The sequence below is a fragment of the Bubalus bubalis genome, chromosome 19, assembly GCF_019923935.1.
Source record: "Bubalus bubalis isolate 160015118507 breed Murrah chromosome 19, NDDB_SH_1, whole genome shotgun sequence".
In the NCBI taxonomy this organism is placed as follows: Eukaryota; Metazoa; Chordata; class Mammalia; order Artiodactyla; family Bovidae; genus Bubalus; species Bubalus bubalis.
In genome coordinates, this window is record NC_059175.1 from 18,849,797 (window position 1) to 18,872,864 (window position 23,068).

At 38.7% G+C, this 23,068-nt stretch overlaps 1 protein-coding gene across 8 annotated transcripts in view; it reads left to right on the top strand.

The window, feature by feature from the left end:
• Positions 1 to 23,068, top strand: part of PDE4D (phosphodiesterase 4D) — a 1,672,581-nt gene that overhangs the window by 399,756 nt on the left and 1,249,757 nt on the right. For all 8 annotated transcript variants that reach the window (XM_044932572.2, XM_044932573.2, XM_044932571.2 and 5 more), the window contains one exon: positions 12,257 to 12,391. In XM_044932572.2, the coding sequence (XP_044788507.1) occupies positions 12,350 to 12,391 (42 nt within the window). In that variant the 5' untranslated portion in view covers positions 12,257 to 12,349. The remainder of the gene's footprint in view (positions 1 to 12,256; positions 12,392 to 23,068) is intronic.

Genomic DNA, 23,068 nt, shown 5'->3' on the forward strand with positions numbered 1-23,068 from the left:
AAAATCATGGAATCCAGTCCCATCACTCCATGGCAAATAAATGGATAAACAATAGAAACAGTGACAGAATCTATTTTCTTGGGCTCCAAAATCACTACAGATGGTGACTGCAGCCATGAAGTTTAAAAGACGCTTGCTCCTTGGAAGGAAAACTATGACCAGCCTGGACACCATATCAAAGCTATGGTTTTTCCATTAGTCATGTATGGATGTGAGAGTTGGACTATAAAGAAAGCTGAACACCAAAGAATTGATGCTTTTAAACTGTGGTGTTGGAGAAAACTCTTGATAGTCCCTTGGACTGCAAGGAGATCAAACCAGTCAATTCTAAAGGAAATCAGTCTTGAATATTCATTGGAAGAACTGATGCTGAAGCTGAAACTCCAATACTTTGGCCACCTGATGCAAAGAACTAACTCATTGGAAAGGACCTTGATGCTGGGAAAGATTGAAGGCAGGCTGAGAAGGGGACGACAGAGGATGAGTTGGTTGGATGGCATCGCTGACTCGATGCACATGAGTCTGAGTGAGCTCTGGGAGTTGGTCATGGACAGGGAAGCCTGGTGTGCTGCAGTCCATGGGGTCACAAAAGTCGGACATGACTGAACAACTGAACTAAACTGACCAAATTTGTCTTAAGGGAATTGTTCACGGTGTAGCTTTTGCTGGAAAATAAAAGGTAGGATTCATAGCTAAGTGAATGAAAACAACTGAGGAACAAAGTGGTGTGTTGGTTTTAAAAGAAACTTCTGATAGTGTCTGGTGATGGTGGTTTAGTCGCTAAGTCATGTCCAACTCTTGGAACCCCATGGACTGTAGCCTGCCAGGCTCCTCTGTCCGTGGGATTTTCCAGGCCATAATACTAAAGTGGATTGCCGTTTGCTTCTCCAGGGGATCTTCCTGACCCAGGAATCGAATCCAGGTCTCCTGCATTGCAGGCAGATTCTTTACCAACTGAGCTATGAGAGAAGCATACTGGTAGTGTCTGGCTCATTATAACTTAGAGATGTGAGTTCTATTTCTAAAGCTCCGATTTGGAAAGCTATACATAATAGAATTCACAATCTATGATGTGGATAGTCTGTTCTCCCTCTCCCCAGCTCTCTTTCTCTCTTTCATGTGTCTTTCTGTCCATCCATCCATCAATCCATCCATCCATCATCTACATAATGTGTTTCTTGTTTTAACTAGAGAGATAGAATTGTTCATATTTTAGAGTTGAGCTGATCTCACGATGGAAAGTACTGACTATGATTTGGAATGCATGATTTGTATATTATAGTCTGTGCATATATTCCACAGCTTTCCATGACAATGCCATTCAAATGCTTCTCAAATTTAAAAGTACTCAAATGGTAGACTTTTACTTTACCCTGATATGGGGCAGGAAAATATTGAAAAAGCAAAAGGCCTCAGTGCTCCAGTGAACTCCACCTTCTTTTGTAGGTAGTGAGCTGCTTAAACCAGAGATTTTGCGAAGATGTCTTGCAGTCATTTTGTTTTCCCTCATGAAGACTCAGGGGGTTTTGTCTTCAGGCTCTCAATGGCTCTGTTATAATTTAGCTGACAATGACACATCCCAGAGGCTCCTTCCCTCCTGGCCTCAGGCCAGCAGACTATGCACGATGCTGTCCTGTGATTCACACGACAAAACCGCTCTAGTCACCTCCCACCGCCCAGGTCTGGAAGGGCACCATAATGAGGCAACGGGAGGGGTATAGTTAGAAAAGTTGTTGAAAAGAAGCTTCTGTTGTAACTTTCCTACTGCAGCAGGAAGGTAAAACGAGAATTAGGTGGTATTCTCAACTAACAGACCCTACAGTTGTGAGAAATGAATTGGAAAGTCCCTGGCCTTGGATTTAGGGTGAAGTGTGGTATTTTAGGGAGCAACCATGGAAAGGCTGCAGCCATGGAATCCTAGAAAGAGGTCATTTATCTGCTGCCAAGCAACTCAGTTGAACTATTTTGAAATGCTGGTCAAGAGAAGTATTGAAAGAATAGGTATTTTGGCATTTCTGTACCCTTGGAAGTGAAGCATTGAGCTACCTTAGGAGCCAAATGATATCCTTTCATTTTGCAAAACATCAATTATTTTACAGTAAATTTGTGCTGAAATCAAAAGTGGCTTCTGTTCTCTTACATGAGTGTGATTATCTATAAATCATTTGAGGGACATTTATAGAACATGTCCTGGGCATAGAGTCCCAGAGCTGCCTCTTCTGCTGGGAGAAAGGTCTAACCAGACATGCAAAGAGATGAAAGGAACTGCTTGGCCTGACTTCCACATTCCTTTCTCTCTACTTGGGGAAAAACATCAGTATATGAAGTGGTATTTGAATAACTTAGAGTGTTCATAAGAGCATAATAACTGGAAACAGACTTTGAAGCCATGAGGCAGATGAATCACTTTCTGCCTCCTCTGGGTCCCACACCAGCTATTCTGAGCCTCTGTCAGAGCACGTATTGTGTTGTGCTATTTGTCTCTCTCCCCCTCTAGTCTGTGAGCTTCTTGTGGAGAGTGATTTTTGATCACATTTATCTTTGCATCCCTAGACCATAGCACAGTTGATTGCGTACCACAAGTGTCTAGCCAATGTCTGGCGAATGGAGAGGAGGGACTGCTGTTATTGTTTTGGGGAAAAGAAGGCAATAGAATGATGGATTTGGATTTGGATAAAGTACACAGGAAAGTGTTTTTTAGTGTAGAGACAAAATGTGCTTTCCTTCTCATAATTCTAGTCAAAGGAAGCAGTTCAATTTGGCAGAATTCAGTGAAAAAAAATATGAGTGTATGTTATGTGGTGATCGCATATACAAGCATGAAATGTTTTTCACCCTCAAGGTTCATAGAGTTCAGAATGGCAGTGTCAGTGAGACACAGATCATTGCAGTATAATTTGGCAAATATGCATTTGGGGCGTTCAGAAGACATGGAAAGTGGAAGGGAGAGGCCTGGGTCCAAGTTGGCAGTGGGGGTGGGGCTAGAAATAGAGAGAATCAGGAAACTCTTCCAGGAGGAGATGACATTTCAACAGAGTCTTAAAACAGGAGTAGTCAAGTAAAGAAGGAAGGAAATGGATATATAGGGAAGAGGAAAAGGAAAAAAAACCAGAACACAAGGACACAGAGGTGGGAAACAGCATGGAGTGCGTGGGGAACCACAAGCGGCTCAGTATAAGAAATGAGTGAAATATGATGCATGGAGGGATGAGCAGGTAATGGTGATGACAAGAAAGCATATTACAAGGTACCTGACATGGTGCAGGTAAAACTCTGAAAGAGTTTTCAGAGTAGTGGTGGGAAACATGCAAAGAGAGGATAGGACTGTGAAATTTTTGCCAGGTGCTTGGCAGGGTACAACCACTGATTGAGCGTGGGTGAGCAGGAGTGGGAGAGGCTCAGGATTTTGGCTGCTGTGGCTGGGTGGATGGTGGTGCCGTTAACTGAGAGGAAGAGGATGCAAGAAGAAACATATTTGGGAGTGAAGAAAGAAAAAAGGTTGAGTTCATACACAGACATGTTGTGTTTGAGATGCTTGTGGATCTTCCAAGTAGAGTCATCTGGCATGCTTTCAAATGCATAAATTTGAAAGCTCAGTTATGAGAGCTCAGAGAGCTCGGGGTATGAGAGAGGATCATACTGTATATACAACTTTAATCTTGCTCTTTTCATTTAACATTATAGCAGGGGAATTTTCTCATGTAATTAAAATCTCTTGTGAAAATCTATTTTTAACTGCATAGTATGTCATGAGGTTTCTCATATTTTCTTTAGCTATTCCATTATTATTGAACATCTAAATTGTTTCCAAATTTTTGTCATTGTAATTAGCATTGTTGAGAATGCTTTTGCATATAAAGTACTTTCCATATTTCATGTTATTCCTGAATTGCTATGTCAAAATGTACAACACCATTATAGATTTTGGTACTTTATTATCAAATTCCTTTCCAAAAACTTATATCATTTTGAAACCAATAAACACTATGTGAATTGCATATTTTATTACGTATATCATTATCAAATATTTTATTTTTAAAAAACCTTAAATTAGCTCATTTGTAAGCAACATAAGCAAAAACCTTGAGATTTTAATTTTCATCTCTTCATTAAATACTGAGGTTGAATATTTTCCACATTTTGATACATTTTTATTTCCAATTGACACTGGTTATTAATTAAAATGCTCATGTTTTTCTTATGGGTTTATACTTTTATTTTAAAAATATATTTTGTTAAGCAGTTGCTGAATATTCAACGCTATGTTCAACATTATAAAAAGGGCAAAAGGAATAATAATGAATTACTCTCGACTTTTAGAATTTGTATTTTATAAACATATAACTTTCAGTGCAGAAAAGGCATTAAAATATACTTTATTAAACCCCTAGTTGAGAGAGGAAAAACTAAACCTATAAAGCAATTAGTGAAAGAAATGAAAGATAGTATATTATTTTGTGGTGCAATGAAGACCTTATTGTCAGTATTCAGAGAAAGCAGAAAATTACGTGACATGGTGCTGCAGGGCAAATTGTCATTAGAAGGAAAACCTTTTGCTGGATTTTGAAGAAGAGAAGGATTTAGAAAGGTAGGTGAACAGAAGAATACTGAGGATGTATATGTAGGGATAGCAGATAGAAATCCATACAGCTCAGGTGTTAGAACGATTAGACCCATCAGATGAGGGTCGATGGTTCATTTTGTGAATAGAGTATGGGACAAGGTCAGATTAAAGATGTGAATTACACACCACCTGGCTCCTCTGGTTCAACGGAGAGGTCCATGCAGAGGTAACTGAAGGGGCCCACCCTCCAGCGCAGGAGTTATGACCTCGTAATACAGGCCATCCTTGTGTGATAAGTAAATTGCTCTGACTCCAGCAAGAACCAAATTGTGGAGCCTTGCTGGGCGCGCTGAGAGGGGCCAGTGGGTTGGCGTATAGAGTGAGTTTTAAGAGAACCCCAGCCCAAGCCAGATTCCTTAGCTGGGCAGAACCCTGGACACAGTGCAGAGGCCTCAGTCTAACTTCTGCCTTGTCCAGGGAGGTAGCTCTGTGATCTTAGGCAGATCAAGTTCACTCTTATACCTCAGTTTCCTCGTTACACTGTGAACTCTTTCTAGATTTCAGATTCTACAGCTTCTAGCAGGCACTCAGATAATAGACAGCCTTCACAGGCTACTCTAGAAAAAAAGGAGGTATAAATAAGAAACCAGTATGGTAACATTTAAATCTGAACTAAGAAGGTATGCTTTGTCTTAATTCACAACTTTGGAAAGTAGAAGTTTACTTTCTTCCTTTGTCTCTACTACAGACTTAGCAGAGGGACACTGAGGCAGATGTCTAATTTACCCACCATATGTGTGGGAAGTGCCAGTTAGCAGGCACTTGTGAGCTATGGCGACAACTCGCACTGTCATGAAAAATCTGATTTTTATACCCTCATGAGCTTCTTTTCTTTTAACTGATTTAGCATTTAGTTGTTGCATTGCTGCCTCCTGATTTCTTGCCTGTACATATTTTGGTGCATGCTCTTTGATAAATTGAGTTTGTTTCTATTGCAGTTCATTTGATAATCTTTTATAGTGATAAACTTTTTTATATGTGCCATTTCTAGTATTCTCCTTTGAGATTAGAATCTAACAAAGAAAAGAGGGCACCTACCCTGGTTTCACTTTCATGTCTACTTTCTGCCGCCCTACACAAATCTATCTTGATGAGGCGGAGAAGACATTACATTGGAGACACAGATTCTTTGTCATTCATAGGCAACTGTACCCTCAGAATCCTTTCTCCCTGAATCTGGAAAATTTGGTGGACATCTGAGAAATTAGTACACTGCCTAGCAAAATTCTCCAAGCCAGGCTTCAGCAATACACGAACTGTGAACTTCCAGATGTTCAAGCTGGTTTTAGAAAAGGCGGAGGAACCAGAGATCAAATTGCCAACATCCGCTGGATCATCAAAAAAGCAAGAGAGTTCCACAAAAACAACTATTTCTGCTTTATTGACTATGCCACAGCCTTTGACTGTGTGGATCACAATAAACTGTGGAAAATTCTGAAAGAGATGGGAATACCAAACCACCTGGCATGCTGCCTGAGCAACCTATAGGCAGGTCAGGAAGCAACAGTTAGAACTGGACATGGAACAACAGACTGGTTCCAAATAGGAAAAGGAGTTCGTCAAGGCTGTATATTGTCACCCTGTTTATTTAACTTATATGCAGAGTACATCATGAGAAACGCTGGACTGGAAGAAACACAAGCTGGAATCAAGATTGCTGAGAGAAATATCAATAACCTCAGATATGCAGATAACACCACTCTTATGGCAGAAAGTGAAGAGGAACTAAAGAGCCTCTTGATGACAATAAAAGAGGAGAGTGAAAAAGTTGGCTTAAAGCTCAACATTCAGAAAACGAAGATCATGGCATCCGGTCCCATCACTTCATGGCAAATAGATGGGGAAACAGTGGAAACAATGGCTGACTTTATTTTTTTGGGCTCCAAAATCACTGCAGATGGTGATTGCAGCCATGAAATTAAAAGACGCTTACTCCTTGGAAGGAAAGTTATGACCAACCTAGATAGCATATTAAAAAGCAGAGACATTACTTTGCCAACAAAGGTCCGTCTAGTCAAGGTTATGGTTTTTCCAGTGGTCATGTATGGATATGAGAGTTGGACTGTGAAGAAAGCTGAGCTCCAAAAATTGATGCTTTTGAATTGTGGTGTTGGAGAAGACTTTTGAGAGTCCCTTGGACTGCAAGGAGATCCAACCAGTCCATGCTAAAGGAGATCAGTCCTGGGTGTTCTTTGGAAAGAATGATGCTAAAGCTGAAACTCCAATACTTTGGCCACCTCGTGCAAAGAGTTGATTCATTGGAAAAGACCCTGATGCTGGGAAGGATTGAGGGCAGGAGGAGAAAGGGATGACAGAGGATGGGATGGCTGAATGGCATCACTGACTCGATGGACATGAGTTTGAGTAAACCCTGGGAGTTGGTGATGGATGGGGAAGCCTGGCGTGCTGCGATTCATGGGGTCACAAAGAGTCGGACACGACTGAGCGACTGAACTGACTGACTGAACTGATTAGCACATATGAAAAAGTGAAAGTGAAGTAGCTCAGTCGTGTCCGACTCTTTGCGACCCCGTGGACTGTAGCCTACCAGGCTCCTCCCTCCATGGGATTGTCCAGGCAATATGTTGGAGTGGGTTGCCATTTCCTTCTCCAGGGGATCTTCCTGACCCAGGGATCAAGCCCAGGTCTCCTGCATTGCAGGCAGACGTTTTAACCTGTGAGCCACACACATGAGATGCTCAATAAATACATATTTTAAATTAATGCATTTCAGCAGCTTTATAATTCAGCAATCAAAACATATTTACTATCATGCAGAAGAAAAAAAATGTTAATTCCAAGGGAGGTAAATGAAGAATGTAAAAAATTCCTCTGAAACATATAAAATACTTTTAATAGCCTCTCTAGTATTTGCGAATACTTAGAACCCCTTTCCACTCATATTTGGAATGCATTGGCACATTTGTTGTTTAAATAAATAGAATTGATTGACATTTGCAGGGAACTTTACAGTTTCCAGAAAACTTTCTCAGATATTATCAAATTCACCCCAGGCAACCTGATAAGGTGGGTTGTGGAAATAAAAAGGTAAGGGATTTTCCTAACACTGTCCAGCTCATATATATGACACTGATACAAGTGGAACCTATTTCTTCCGACACCCAGGTGAGAAGGCTCACAGGTGAGGTGTTTCCACTCTGTAAATTCTCAGTCTCCAGCAAAGAACTTGTCTTAACTCCCTTTCCTTGCATCAAAGCAGCCAAATTTATCCAGGTGCTCCAGCTCAGATTCCATCTCTGAATGTGCCAACACCCACTATCTGACTTAGCTACTCTCTTCATTTTTATTTCCTAAAGTGTGTTTTCTGCTGGAGCTGAGTCTTCCTTCTCCCTAATTAACTTTTATGTGAAAACTCCTCTAGTGATGAAATCACCATGTGTCTCCCCCAACCTGATTGGCACCTGGAGGGAGAAAGCCTTTCTGCTGCCTCACTGCATTGTCTTTGCTGAGGGAGGAATTTGTAGGAGCTAAGATAACTGCCTTGCTGAGAGGAGATTTATTTTTATCAAACATTTTTTGGTTTGGGCTCAGTTTTGATGCTTGCAGAGGTTACCACTTGTTGAAAATTAAAATGCATTGCTTCATTTGTGTCATTTTTAAGATTCTACATCTAAGTGATATCATATATTTAGAAAACAGAAATAGACCCATAGACATAGAAAACAAACTTATGGCTATCAAAGGGGAAAGCAGGGGGAGAGGGATAAGTTAGGAGTTTGGGATTAACAGATACACACTATTATATATAAAATAGATAAACAGCAGGAGCCTAATTATAGCACAGGGAACTATATTCAGTATCTTGTAATAGCCTATAATGGAAAAAAAATCTAAAAAAGAACACATACATCTCTATCTACCTATCTGTCTGTCTGTATTATAACAGAATCACTTTGCTGTATACCTGAAGTTAATATAACATTGTAAATCAACTATAGAGAAAGTAGACATGTTAGTGACTCAGTCGTGTCTGACTGTGACCCCATGGACTGCCAGGCTCCTCTGTCCATGGAATTCTCCAGGCAAGAATGCTTGAGAAGATTGCCATTCCCTTCTCCAGGGGATCTTCCCCACCTAGGGATCAAACCCAGGTCTCCTGCATTGCAGGCAGATTCTTTCCCATCTGAGCCAATCAACTACGTGCTGTGTGCTCAGTTTTGTCTGACTCTTTGCGACCTCATGGACTGTAGCCAACCAGGCTCCTCTGTCCATGGGATTCTCCAGGCAAGAATACTGGAGTGGGTTGCCATTTCCTTCTCCAAATCAACTATACTTCAATTTTTAAAGAAATGCATTGATCCATGATTTTGGCAGCAAAGCAATGTATTAGGATAGACAAAAAATTGGACTTTGGAGTTGGACAAATCAGGTTTGAATCTTGGTTCTGCTGCTATTTCCTTGGCACCCTACTTCTTGAAGCTGATTTTTTTCATCTTCTTTGTGATGGGCATTAATAACAATACCTACCTCAAGAGTTGTTGAAAGGATTAAAGATAAACGATAGATGTTTTTCTTCTGCTGAGATGAGATGGCAGAAAAGTGCCATCCTCTTCATAGGTTGCAGATCAGATTTGTGTGGAACAGCTTTCCTGTCCCCTCAGCTACATTCTCCTCCCTGCCCCACCCTAGGAATCACTTTGCCTAGCAGGAGGCTGGCCAATGAGGTGTAGGCAGCAGCTTTCTCTGTCCTCTGGCTTCCTTGCACTTGGCTGGTGGGGAGTCCCAGCAGGATCAGAAGGGTAGAGGAGAGTGTAATCAAATTTATTCCCTCATCTCTTGCCCTTCAGAGTCACCTGAGGCTAGCTATGTCCCAGACAATAACCTTCCTTCTCAAGGCAGCCCATTCTCTGACAGCTTATTGTCTGGGAATACTGACCCATCCCTCTCCTTGTCCCTTTAGCCTGGGGTGGTAAAAACTCCATTACAGCTTGATCTGGCTACTTCACCATACTTTATGGACTTCTCTGTCCTATTCACATCTTTTAAAACGGTCTCTTTATGTAACCCTCCTTAAATGATCCTAGTAAAAGTATGTTCTGTTTACTCCTGGGACCCAAACTGGTATGTTATTCATTACTGCTTAATTGATATTATATTTGCCTAAAACTCTTTTATTTGAAGGATTTTAGACTTTTAAGGGAAAAATGTTGTGGTTGCTTGCTATTTGATATTAAGAGGAAAAAAGGTAGTAATGATGGATGATGATGGTGGTGGTGGTGAGAGCCTAGCATCGTCTCCTAGACACTACTTTATACACATTAGTTCATTTAAACTCAAACCCAAACGAATATTATTATAGCCCTTTTTCAGATCTGAAAAAAGCTCAGAGAGGTTAAGTAACTTATCTCAAGCTGCACAGAATTCCACTGGAGAGGTGAATTCTAACCTATTTGGTGTCAAGGTTCATACTCTTTTACAAGGCCATATTGCCTCCTTTAGATATGCAGACTGAGAAAGGTCATCAGATCTACTGTCAGTTTTCAATTAAATCTTATTCATTGTAGAAAGCCTATTCAGATTTCTACAGGTTCTAAATTCCTAAGAGAAAGTATCTCTTAATGATGGTCTTTAAATATGTCAAGGCAAATTTGCTAAAAACCTGATTAATTCAGCAAGCCTTATCAGATCAAATCCTTCTTTTTTAAAAATTTGACTGATTAGTTAATTTAAAACCACTGAGTCACTAGTCCACTGGGGCAACTATTCCATGGTTACCCTTAAGGGTATTCATTAAACACTGAATGAATAATTCAATATTTCGAATGAGTTTTTCTCTGATACAGTGTGTAAGCCTCCCAAAGAATTTTACTGATTTTTTTCCCTCCCTATGTATGAAATATTTAGTTCACAGTTTATATTACTTATCTTCACTTCTTAAATTGATCTAGGTGAATAACATAATTTCACATTTTCTGAGAACTCAGGAAATGTTTAGCATTATAACTAAGCATTGAAAGTGACTAAATTCCCAGAGGTATAGTAGCTGAGAACTTAGCATTTGTGGGTCCGTTCTACCTTCTAACCCCAACTCCCTTAAAAAAAATCCATTCACATTCAAAGTGACCATATTTATTCCAACAACTCACATTTGATTGTACTTTTTTTTCCCCTCTAATCTCAGGCAAGCATTTTAATCAAGCCCAGAAAAAGACTTTTTTCCTTGGTGCCTTTTGGGTCCCCAAGTTGTATCTGGGTATATTCTGAGCAATAATAAATGCTATTTCTCTGATTCTGGCTCCAATGTACTGTTGTGGGGTCTCTGGCCTCCTTAAAAACATCTCCCTTTTATTTTCCTAAATTTTGAGGTGTGACTCACATGTGTCCAAACAAATCTTTGAGCCTTGAGAGAGCACTACTGTAGGTTGTCAAGTGAAGGAATCTGTCTACTGGTTGGACAGGGTGGGGTTGGCAGGGTTCTCCTGCTGTTGCGAGCTGGCCTCCCCCGAGAGGCCCACATAGACTGTGTACCCTGGAGTCCTCTCTCCTTTAGTTTTATATGTTTTTTTTTTAAGTACATATAGTTTTTTTGTTTTGATTATTTTTTTGAATGTATAATTCACACTACACCACCCTTTGATATTTTTCAGTCATTTGAGCAAAACAAACTCCTTCAGACCTTGCTCACTGTTACTCTTTTCATTCACCCTCAGACATAAGTCTTCTGAGAAGCTTAGAACAAATCTAAGTGATAGAATTACATGCTGTGGTTAGAATCAGTCTATACCTACAATGTCAGAGTTCTTGTGGTTTGGTCAGGACTGTCTGCCTCATCCTCTTTCGCTTAGGGGAGCTTCTTTCCCAAAAGGCACTTCAGCCTACATGCCAATATACCCTATGAGCTTCTAAGCTATGTCCAGATATAGCTGAATGTCAGAAATGGGACACAACACATTTAACTATTCTCTTTGCTCTTTCTTCAAAGCTCAAAACACAGAATCATCTTCTTAGTGGAAGTGAAGAATAGGCAATGTGGCTATCATGTCTTTCCTATGGCAGCTGCTGTAGAATATTCTTAAGATAATAGTTGCTGCTTGACTAGGTAAGCAATTTCTCCCAAGCATTCCTTGGAACCTCTTTGAACTGAATGGGTAGGGAGGTCACTAATTCACTGAAGAGCCACTGGGATGTCTTCCATGTACTGTAGATTATTGCTAGTGAAACAAGAGGCCATGATGCTGTGGTCAGAGGGCTTTCAGATGTGGGTAAGATTCCAGCAGTGAACAAAGCTACTTCAGCGATCCCTAGCTGGAAAACTGAGGAGTCCCTAGCTATACCAGCCAGAATCAGGACATACCCAAGTCAGTATGCATCTTCATTTCATACGTGTAACTTTAGGTTGTGACTACCATACCTTTTTTTTTTCTTCAGCCACTAGAAATGTAGACTTAAATATTTAATGAAAAACAGATGGTGCCTGAAATCTCTAACTTACATTTAACAAAAGCTGTTTTGGAAATGTTGCTTGTGTGTACTTTTACGGCTTAGACACAGCACCATTTTAGCCTGTTTTGATGAATAATGGAAGAAATACTGTCCCACTCTGAGACAGCATTTCAAAGTGCATGTGTAACTCATATACTTGATTAAACATTTCCTTGCCTTTCTCTCCAGAATGCCAATTGGCTTTTGAGTGGATAATTGTTGCAGTGTGAGCAGTGACATTGGAAACAACTATTGCCTGTTTGAATTACTTAAAGCACCACCATGAAAAGAAATACCTGTGATTTGCTTTCCCGGAGCAAAAGTGTAAGTACCTTTTGTTTTCATTTATTTTCTAAAACTGTGTACCCACAACATTTTGCTGTTTTCTTTTGGATTTTAATATTGTGCTTTCATGATCAGACTCGTGAGAAACCCTTGGTTGACTTTCAGTTCTCTGATTGTACACAGCTTATTAACAAATGAAGACTTGTTTGTCTCAGTGGCCTGGTTGACATTTGATGGGAATTCCCTTTCAGCCAGTTTATGTGCCTTACCATTCATTTGTATATGCCCACTGGCAAGATATCGGACACCCTGATTTTTAGAAGCATGCATAAAATATAAAAAGTTGAAACTGAAGAAATTTATGTCTTGAATAGCAAACTTCCCAGGCAAGTCCAAAAGGGTAAATTGAACTTATATTACAGGGTACTTCAATCAATCACATTCTGCAAGTTCACGTACTTGATGAAAAATGTGAACACTTAATCAGTGGTTCATCACTTCCATGAGTTTTCTACCCTGGAGTATGTCTCTAATCTCTCTCCTCCTCTAATGTTTTATTTTTGATGGAGATTGTCGTATTCACTTAGTGTTCTTAAGGTACCAGATTAGTGATAATTTTTAGATTTCTACTAGTTTATGAAAGAGAGCAAGAGGAAACAGAGCAACTCAAAGAAAGCTACACAAGGCAAGGATGAAAGTAGACTGTTAATTTCCATCAGGCAAACTCTAAGAACATGCCCCTTTGTTCATTTACCCAAGGGGGAAAAAGGCATCCAAACAGATGTAGTTATGACGTTGAAACATTCATTTGAAGGCATCAGAAAAACCACAAATGCAAACACATTTCTTAGTACGGAATGCTTTTGTGTTACAACCAGTGATTCTTGGCGATGGCCCAAGGCCATCGTTAATTCTTTCTATAGGATTAATTACCATCCAGCTTTTAAGGGTGAGCGATGCAGGAATAATGGAGAAGGAAGTATAGTGCCCAGCAGGGTTTTTAAAAACAAATGAGGATGTACCCAGAAGTGTGCCTGTTCTTGGACTGAGTAGTAACTTTGTTTAATAACCAACAAAGGAAATTCAACAAACTCTGAGGGAATGTCCAGATTCCTTTTTTTATTTTGGTGTTCAGACATATGGATTATTATGTAGAATCAAGGGCCATGGCATGGAGCCTGGAATTCCTTCTATTATCACACAGTTTCTCATTGTGATAGATGGTGACCTGCATACAAATTACCAAACTGCAAAAACGTCTTCCTGTTACTGAGTTTTTCTTAAGTTAAATTTGAAAGCAATCCGTTCACATAATACTTCTTTCTTTTATTAAATTTCAGAGACATGCTATATGAAGAAAATGTATAAAGGCAAAAGAGAATATTTTGGATAATTTAAAATTTATTGTTAAACATTTCCCTGTTCTTGGAGAAAAATATTCTAAAAGCAAATGTTTAATTGAACCGTGACTTTAATGAACTCTGAGTACTTAATGATGCTAGGAGATTTCCTATTTATATTTGCTTAATGCAAAAATTTTCATCTTGGTGGAAAGGCTCATGCTTCCAAGATTAAGAGAATCTGAGTTGCCTACATTTGTCCAAATGTGAACAGTAGAGCTCTCATTTCACTGCTTCTTAGCTTCTTGAAAACCCACTGGCATAAAGAAAGTGCTTCCACTTAATTAAATAACTCTGAGCAAGAGACTACTGTTACCAGAGAAAAAAGCCAGACTCTTTGCCTAGTGAAAACTTGTCCCTTTAGAGTTTTTGAAGTTTAGTTTGCACTGGCTTAAGAATGTCATCCCCGCTCCTTAAGTCTTTGCCATAACAGGTTCAAAATTGTACACTTAGATATATCCCATTCTTGGGTGAGGAAAGTTTAAAGAATTAATTTGATTTTGGATCTGAGAATGTTTTTCTTTGGCATTATGACATTTGAAAATGAAAGGGAATGTTCTAAGTGTTGAACATGGCCTCTGCTCCTCCCTGCATGTCTCTGTATCTTGTATCTGTCATTGTGAAAACCTAAGGCGCATGAAATGGGAGGGAAAAAAAGACCATCTTTATTTATGAGACTCACCTGATTTGTTCTTGAGCACTTAAAGCAGTGTTCATATTTTTCTCCTTTTGAAGACCTGGTACAGTGTCCCTTTTAATGATGAATGCTCTGAATTCTTCCTTTATTTGGAAGGGATGCATTAAAAATGTTAAATATAAGAATATAAGCAAACCACTTTTACTTTAAGTGACATTTTGCTAGTTTGGGAGGATAATTTATAGTAGTAGTAGATACAAAAAGGAGGAACTGGACATTGGACAGTGCAAAAGCGAGACATGATCCCAGTGGCTATGACAAGGGGAAGATTCTCCTACAAGTTTTGTGGTATGAGGGACTTATCTCTTTTTAAAGTTTTCAAGCCATCTCTTATTGGATTGGCATTTTATTTTTGCAAATATAATTAAAGTTCTTATATGACTGCTTTGAGTCTTATGCCTCTTAGGGTACTTAAGGCCACATTTCTCCCAGATTTTGGTTCTTTGCCCATATACCAAGGGCATAGCTCAGATTTCTCTCTGTTTTGTTAACCTCAGGAAGTGTCTTTGTCATCTGTTGAATCTAGGGACAATTCTTGCTGTTCTGACTTTTGCTTTAATGGGACTGAACAAGTGACATGTACATGGTAATTACAGAATTTTACATTTTAGTGTAAAACCATCCTATCTCAAAATAATGATTGGAAAAGTGAGGCTTAGTGAGTTATTATTCTCCTATAAGTTTCACAGCAGGAAAATCCCACATAGAAAAAAGGATTAATTTTTACTTACTATTCTGAATCATAATAGATCAACAAATGTCTCTATTTAAAACTTGCCTTCTCCTGCCTCAGTATGTTTACATGGTACCTTTTAATTTACTCTGGAGCAGCATTTAGTTGTAGACATCTAGGATTTTTTTCTCCTGCTACCTGCAAAGCATAGCAATTTAGGACAGAAAGAAAATAGTTAACATAGTTCAGTTCAGTTCAGTTGCTCAGTCATGTCCGACTCTTTGCGACCCCATGAACCTCAGCACGCCAGGCCTCCCTGTCCAACACCAACTCCCAGAACCCACCCAAACCCATGTCCATTGAGTCAGTGATGCCATCCAACCATCTCATCCTCTGTGTCCCCTTCTCCTCCTGCCTTCAATCTTTCCAAGCATCAGGGTCTTTTCAAATGAGTCAGCTCCTCGCATCCGGTGGCCAAAGTATTGGAGTTTCAGCTTCGACAACAGTCCTTCCAGTGAACACGCAGGACTGACCTCCTTTAGGATGGACTGGTTGGATCTCCTTGCAGTCCAAAGGACTCTCAAGAGTCATCTCCAACACCACAGTTCAAAAGCATCAATTCTTTGCCACTCAGCTTTCTTTATAGTCCAACTCTCATATCCATACATGACTACTGGAAAGACCATAGCCTTGACCAGACGGACCTTTGTTGACAAAGTAATGTCTCTGCTTTTGAATATCTATCTAGTTTGGTCATAACTTTCATTCCAAGGAATAAGCGTCTTTTAATTTCATGGCTGCAATCACCATCTGCAGTGATTTGGAGCCTCCAAAAATAAAGTCAGCCACTGTTTCCCCACCTATTTGCCATGAAGTGATGGGACCAGATGCCATGATCTTAGTTTTAGAATATGTTAGAAAATTGTATAAAGATGCTTATAGTAACAACTCTGTTTTTAATTAAATAGTTTAATTTGCTACAGTAGTCAAGACTCTACCCCACCCCATTAGTGACCTGAGTTAACTCTATTGACTCTTTTAATCCATTGGTTCCGAAAGGAAAGGAGCCATTTACAGTGACCCCAGCATCAGATCTGTGATTCAAGTTTTCCTTGACATTTCTCCAATGAAATATTAATACAGTATGACTCTTCTAGGGTTAAAAATTTAACACTTGAAGCTTGTAGTTCTGTTGAAAATTATCTTTAAAGTAGTAGATTTACTAGTCTTCATGTTCAGAGTAATAATCATTGTTTCAGAATGTTAGGTTCTGGCATTTTTCAATATGAATATACTTTCACTAATCTAGCTTTTTATTGTCTCTCGAGTATAAGGGAGCTAATGTGATAAAGTACAGCAATCTCCAAAGTGGGTTTTAAAAGGAATATATAAGTGTTTATATTTATACTTACTTTTTAATGTCATCTGTTTTCAAAATCAATATAGTTTAGAGATCACTGGTGTGGTGAAAAGAAAATAGTTGTTGAGTTCAGAGATGTGGAATCAATCTCCAGATCCACTGATGCTTAAAGATCTGATCATTAGGAGATTACTTAATTTTTTTGAGCCTTAGTTTCTGTATCTGTAAGGTAGAAAAAAATATCATACTGAGGTGAAAACATCTATCACATAATAGTTGTTTGATACATTCTATCTCGAGGTTTGCAGATGCTTTTTTGTAGCTATGGGGCAGAGAGATAGTGTCTGGCCCAGAAATGGATCAAATGGAAATGCCTGGAAATGAAGCCAGTTCCTCTCACGAAAGGGGTTCAAGTATAGCTTGCAAGACCAGTTGCTACTGCTAAGTCACTTCAGTCATGTCCAACTCTGAGCGACCCAAGACGGTAGCCCACAAGGCTCCCCCGTCCCTGGGATTCTCCAGGCAAGAACACTGGAGTGGGTTGCCATTGCCTTCTCCAATGCATGAAAGTGAAAAGTGAAAGTGAAGTCGCTCAGTCGTGTCCAACTCTTAGCGACCCCATGGACTGCAGCCCACCAGGCTCCTCCATCCATGGGATTTTCCAGGCAAGAGTACTGGAGTGGGGTGCCATTGCCTTCTCCGGTGTCTCTTCTTATAAGGGTACTAATCCTATTATTAGGACCCTACCTCATGACCTTATCTAATCCTAATTACTCCCAAAGGCCACACCTCCAATATCATTATATTGGTAGTTAGGATTTCAACATATGAAATTTGGAGGGCACAGCATTTAGTCCATAACATTGAGTTTGGTTTATTATTTATTTGTTTATTTTTAAGGGATGATTCTAATAAGTCACTGTTATATTTATGCCCAAAGATTGGCAACTGATTTTCTCAAGTCTGCATATTCTCTCAACTAGACAACACTGAAAATTATGCAGTTAACATGTTTCTCTTCATTTCCTGTTTTCTAGATTTTATGTTGTGGGTACTCAGTGATGATTTCTGAGGTTCTAATCAGTAATTCATAGATCTTAGGGGATAATTTTAATTTTACTCAAAAATATATTTCCTCCCTTTACTATTTCCATTTTGCTTATTTTATATTTTTTGTTCTTAATATCCAATCCAGTAACATAAATCTCCGAAGTTCCTTGTCCTTCCAGTGGGCTTACCATTTGAGCTAACATTTTAGAGGTTTGTAAATTTCAGACCTGATTATCTGAGCCACCCAGTTCTATTAATGCCTCTGCCATTATACTCACCAGGAGTAAGAAGTAAAGATACAGATGAGGGGAGAGGCACATAGAAATTCCTATAGTGATAGTGTATTTTTAAGTTAGGGATTATTTTTTAAAAAACTCTAAAGTACATTTCCTTATAATATCTCTGTTGGTGTTCTCTGAACTTATGAATTTTTATAAATCTTTTCACCTAGAGATGAACTGGATATATTTTAATTTTTCTTCATTAATCAACTCTCTTATGTATTAAATTAGAATATTTCTTGTAGTAATTTACATTAAATGCTCAATTTCCTAGTACCCTGAATCATTTTCTTCCTACCAATTTGGAGAGATTCACAGTATCTTATGCTCAACTGGATTGATTGGTTTCTTGATGAAACTGTCCTCTGACTTAGGATTCTTTTAGATGCTCCACACTTGGATAAAATTGTCACTTACCAGATGTCTGTCTTTTAATTGATGTTCCCTATATTTTTTGATAGAATTGTTGTGTTTGTTCAAAACTGAAAACAAATCCTGTGCTGCTGTTTGGAGGGCACAGAATATCTAGGAACTACTTAGCATCTGAATTTAAAACCCTTAGGAATGGGCTTCCCAGTTTGGATACCAGGAGCCAGGAGCCCACTTGGTGAAATATACCCAGAGGCTTCCTAGATCATTTCTTTCTCTTGTCACAAAAGGCTTCAGATGTCCAAAATTTGTAAGTCGAAGTTATCTTTTACTTAAAAAAAATAATTTTTTCCAGTTGTGCTTTTGCACTGCTGAATTTTGGGAGGCAACTGCTCTTTTAATGGCCCCAACTGAGAAATATACCATTTCATTCCATTGGTGCCTACTTGAAGAAGGGAGACTGAAAAGAAATTTGGAAAGGATGATACATTTGTTAGGGCACTTAAGAGATGTCTACATTTATTGTTCCTCACAATTACTCTGTAAGACTGATTGTTCTGGGGGTTTTATGGTTAAAGTAAAAAATAATGGATTTCTTTCCAGACTGGCCTCCTTTCTCTGCTGTATTCCTCACTACCTAAGGTATGAGACTGACAGAATTATAGCAGCTTAGAATCCTGATGAAGTTAAGTATATGGAAGCTGGATTTTTCTCTACGGTCTCTCTTTAAGTCCAAAGGTCAGAGGGGATACTATTGGTAAAGATGCTCTGAAAAATGAAAAATACAAAGCCAAACCAAAATAATATTCTGGTTTGTGTCTTTATTAGCAATAAACTGAAATGAGACCTTGTAGTTTCAGAGGTTCCATTTCTTTGGTCATTAATCTTGCCTTCCTGCTTATGTTCTTCCTGTACAAAATTCAAAAAATCTTTTTTGAATGCTACTGTGTATTAGAAACTATGCTTGCTAGCCTCTGGGTATCCAATGGTCAGTAAGATACATATGATCTCTACTCTTATAGAGCATATTTGACAACTGAATTTATAACTTTTGTAATTTTCTTTTTATTATTTCATCTGCCCACCCCACTCTGACCAGCCAAGCCTGTCCCACTTTAATCCTTAATTCTTCCCATGGATGCTGAGGTTCTCTCTCTTACACTCCTGTGCACTTGTTATTTGCATCCTGGGTATCCTCTTTGGCAGGATATTTTAAACTGTGAATAATGTGCCATGATTGTCAATTACACTCATTGTTGCAGAAACATAGATTATTTTTGAGTGGTTAAAAAGAATTTGTCTTAGGTAATCAACAATAGCACAAGAATAGCCAAGTCTAAGTGATATGAGTATGGAGAATAGGTCTCAAAGAATAGGGGCTGATCAGCCACCATTTGCTGCAAAATCAATAGCATGACAATTTCAGTGGCCAGAGTCAATCATTACATTGTTGCCTTGGAATAAACCTCCACTTTTTTTTTTTTTTTTCCTGATAATGTGATGTGTTTGCTATTTCATTTTTGGGCAATTGCAAGTTGGAGTTGAATTCTGAATGATTATATCCAAGAAATAATTGCATATATTGTACTTCACAATGTAAACATCAAAGATACATAAAAATGGAGAGAAGTTCTGTTGAGTTGATGATGAATATTAAAGAATGACTCCTACAGATAGTATTGCTCTATAACAAAGTGAAGTTGTGAAGAAAAGTGTAATAATTTGGTGAAGTTTTCTATTAGTAGTTTATCACTCCAGAAAAAAAAAAAGTTACTTATGAAGGCCACTTAGTTTTAACTAAAAGCAGTTTTCTATTTTTTTAATTAAATATCATTTTGGATTATTAAAATGGCCATCTATAAGGAAGGGTTTTGAACGTTAAAAAATGATTTCAGTTAAAATGATCACTGTGTTTACATAGTTTTCCAAGGTCAGTGCTTCCAAAGGCAGCCCAGGGATGGGCCATAAGTTTCTGAGTTACAGTCTTGGCTTTGCCACTTTGCGTCCTGGTGGGAGAAGGTCGAGAAAACCATAAATCATTCGATTATTATCAAATGCTCTCACTATCTACTAAGATTTTTTAAGAGTAAAATAAGAAAACAGTATTGAAAGCACATTGCAAAATAAAAATGAACAAAAAGCCAAAACAGCAAAGCAAAAAACATTCCCAAATAGTGTTGTGTGGTCCTCAGTTGTGTCACATGCTTCTGTACCAAGTCTTTTAAGCCTTAGGCTTTTTTTTTTGAAAATAGAATTGGTCCATTATAAACAGAGTAACAAAAATCCTTTACTTTTATTGTTAGAAAAAGTTGTTATTGATGGTTCAAATGGTTCCCTAAGTTGTGGATATTAAAATCCTTTATGTCAAGGCCAAGAATGATGAATGGTTATGTAGTTAGAGCCCTGACCTTGCTTCCGAGTTCCTTCTATTGCCTACATTGGTCATATACCACACACATGGAATTTGGGGGTATAGCCCTATTATTCACACAGGGATTGGGAATAAGACATTTAGCTTAAAGCTGTCTTAGTATCATGACTGTCATCCTCCCAAATCCTTTACCATTATGGCAGTCTGGATTTCTATGTTGGTGTTAGTGCTTCTGTACTCATGATTTGGCCATGTTTATAGTCCTTGGCCTCCTGAATTTAAGTTAGTCAACAGCATTTATTAAGTCCTCGCCAACTGTTTGACTGCTCTATAGCAGTCATACCCCACAGAGCTGCACACCAGTGATACCCTGGAGGTTCAGAGAATTAACATTCTAGGTTGGGATTTAAGCTCTTCAGAGAATCTGGCTCACTGAACATTAAAAACAAAATGTATTACAACTACTAAAAACAAACAATAATACCACAGTGCTATGACAAAAATCATCTTTTCTACAAATTCATTTAAAACAAAAGCAAGTTTTACAGGTCTTCATCTTTGCCTTATACTTTAAAATATTAAATGCCCAATTTATATTTTTCTAGAAGAGGCCATTACATAGCATTAATTTACCATCAGGGTTGCCTTTCAATATAAGATGAATCATATCAAGAGAGACCTAGATGTTGCTCAGGAATGATAGTCTCTGAAGGGATATTTGAAGGCAAACAAGGGTTTGAGGAAACAGTGAGAAATCTTCAGTATGTATGCATATGAAGACATAAAAGATTCTGTGTTTTTTTTTTGGAATTGCTCATGCAGGGATTCAGATCTATTTCCTCACCCAAAATAAATGAAGTAATTGGCAAAGCAGTCAGAGAGGAGCATCTCCTCCAGTGGGTAGTATTGTTGTCTATTTAGAAAGCATTTGTATGTTCTGACTTTTCAAACCAAGGCTGAAAACCTTTTAAGATGAGAAGGGAAAATAAAAAACACCCCCCTTTAAAAATGGAGGAGTTAGATGTGGACTAAGGTGGCCTAGCATAGATATAAGTGAAAATATTTCTAATAGAGTTTTCTCATGACCCAGTATTTTCTGAGGAGATTATGAGATGGTCTTCTATCACTATATTTCAAAGTTCTGATCAAATCTTTATGGTTTTTTAGATATATTGTTTGCATAAGCAAGGTCAATTCTTAGCCAGAGTATACTCATTCCACTAAAAATATCAAAGGGTACTGAATTATCAGTGAGTCCAAACAGGCACCAAACCCCTATTACTTCCATTACTCCTAGAAGAGTAACTTTAGAACATAGAGGAATTCTGAGGTGAACCATCCATCTTCTAGTTTAAGCTCAGAGGTATAGAAAGTTGCAAAGAATGCCATTCCCATCTTTCCAATAAGTAAAAATCCAGACACACTGCACATTCATGACTTTAAAGAATCCATCAAAGAATTGAAGTTGTAAAACAGCCAACCAACCCTGAATCTGGCAAGAGGCAGACACACCCATCAAGGAGAAGGAGAATGCTTATAAAGCAGTAAGGAGAGTTAGCTAAAAGTTTTCAGAAACTATGCAGGTAAGAAGACAAAGGAGTGGCATCTTTTTAAGTCCTGAGACAAAACTGTTAACCTAGCATTCTATACTCAGTAAGAATATAATTAAAATATGAAGTAAAAGTTCTTTACTGGAGTGAACTATTCCAACTTTGGGTGGGTCCATGGGGTTGCAGAGTTAGACATGACTGAGTGACTAATACTTTCACTTTCAACTGTGTGTATATCTATAAACAGCAGAATCTAATTTGTTGTTGTTTAGTTGCTAAGTCCTGTCTGACTCTTTGTGACCCCATGGACTATAGCCCACCAGGCTCCTCTGCCCATGGGATTTCCCAGACAAGCATGCTGGACTGGGTTGCCTTTTCCTTCTCCAGGGGATCTTACCAACCCAAGGATTGAACCCAGGTCTCCTGCATTGCAGGCAGATACATACAGTTGGGCAACAATATTATATTTTAAACTCCAAATGTTTTTGCATTCTGTAGTGTGAAAGAAAATAGAGGAGACTTTTGTTTAGGGACACATTTTAATTGTGAACGGAAGCCCCCAGACTTGTTAGAAAGAAAGGTTACATTCTAAGGAAAGTAAACTCTTTTGCATAATAAAGTACGAGAATTTTTTAACATGCCCGTGGCTATTCAAGGGCATGTTCATTCAAGGGCTATTCAAGGGCAATTCAGGGAGCAGTGTTCTGGAGGACTCTGGGCAGTGAAAAGATGGGAGAAAGCCCCTGCAGGAAAAGACACACATGGATGCAGGTGGGGACTTACCAATGGTCCCCATAGTGGAGATGGCCTGGTTAAAACCACTTTAGGAGTACTGAGCTGTTGGGGTTTAAAGATTTTGTTTGTTTGCCTTGCTTATTTTTATTTTTTTTCCCCTCAAATCTTTCTTTAAGCCTGTAATTACAATAGCATTGCAACAATTTTACCCCAGGGTGTGAGGAGGAAGA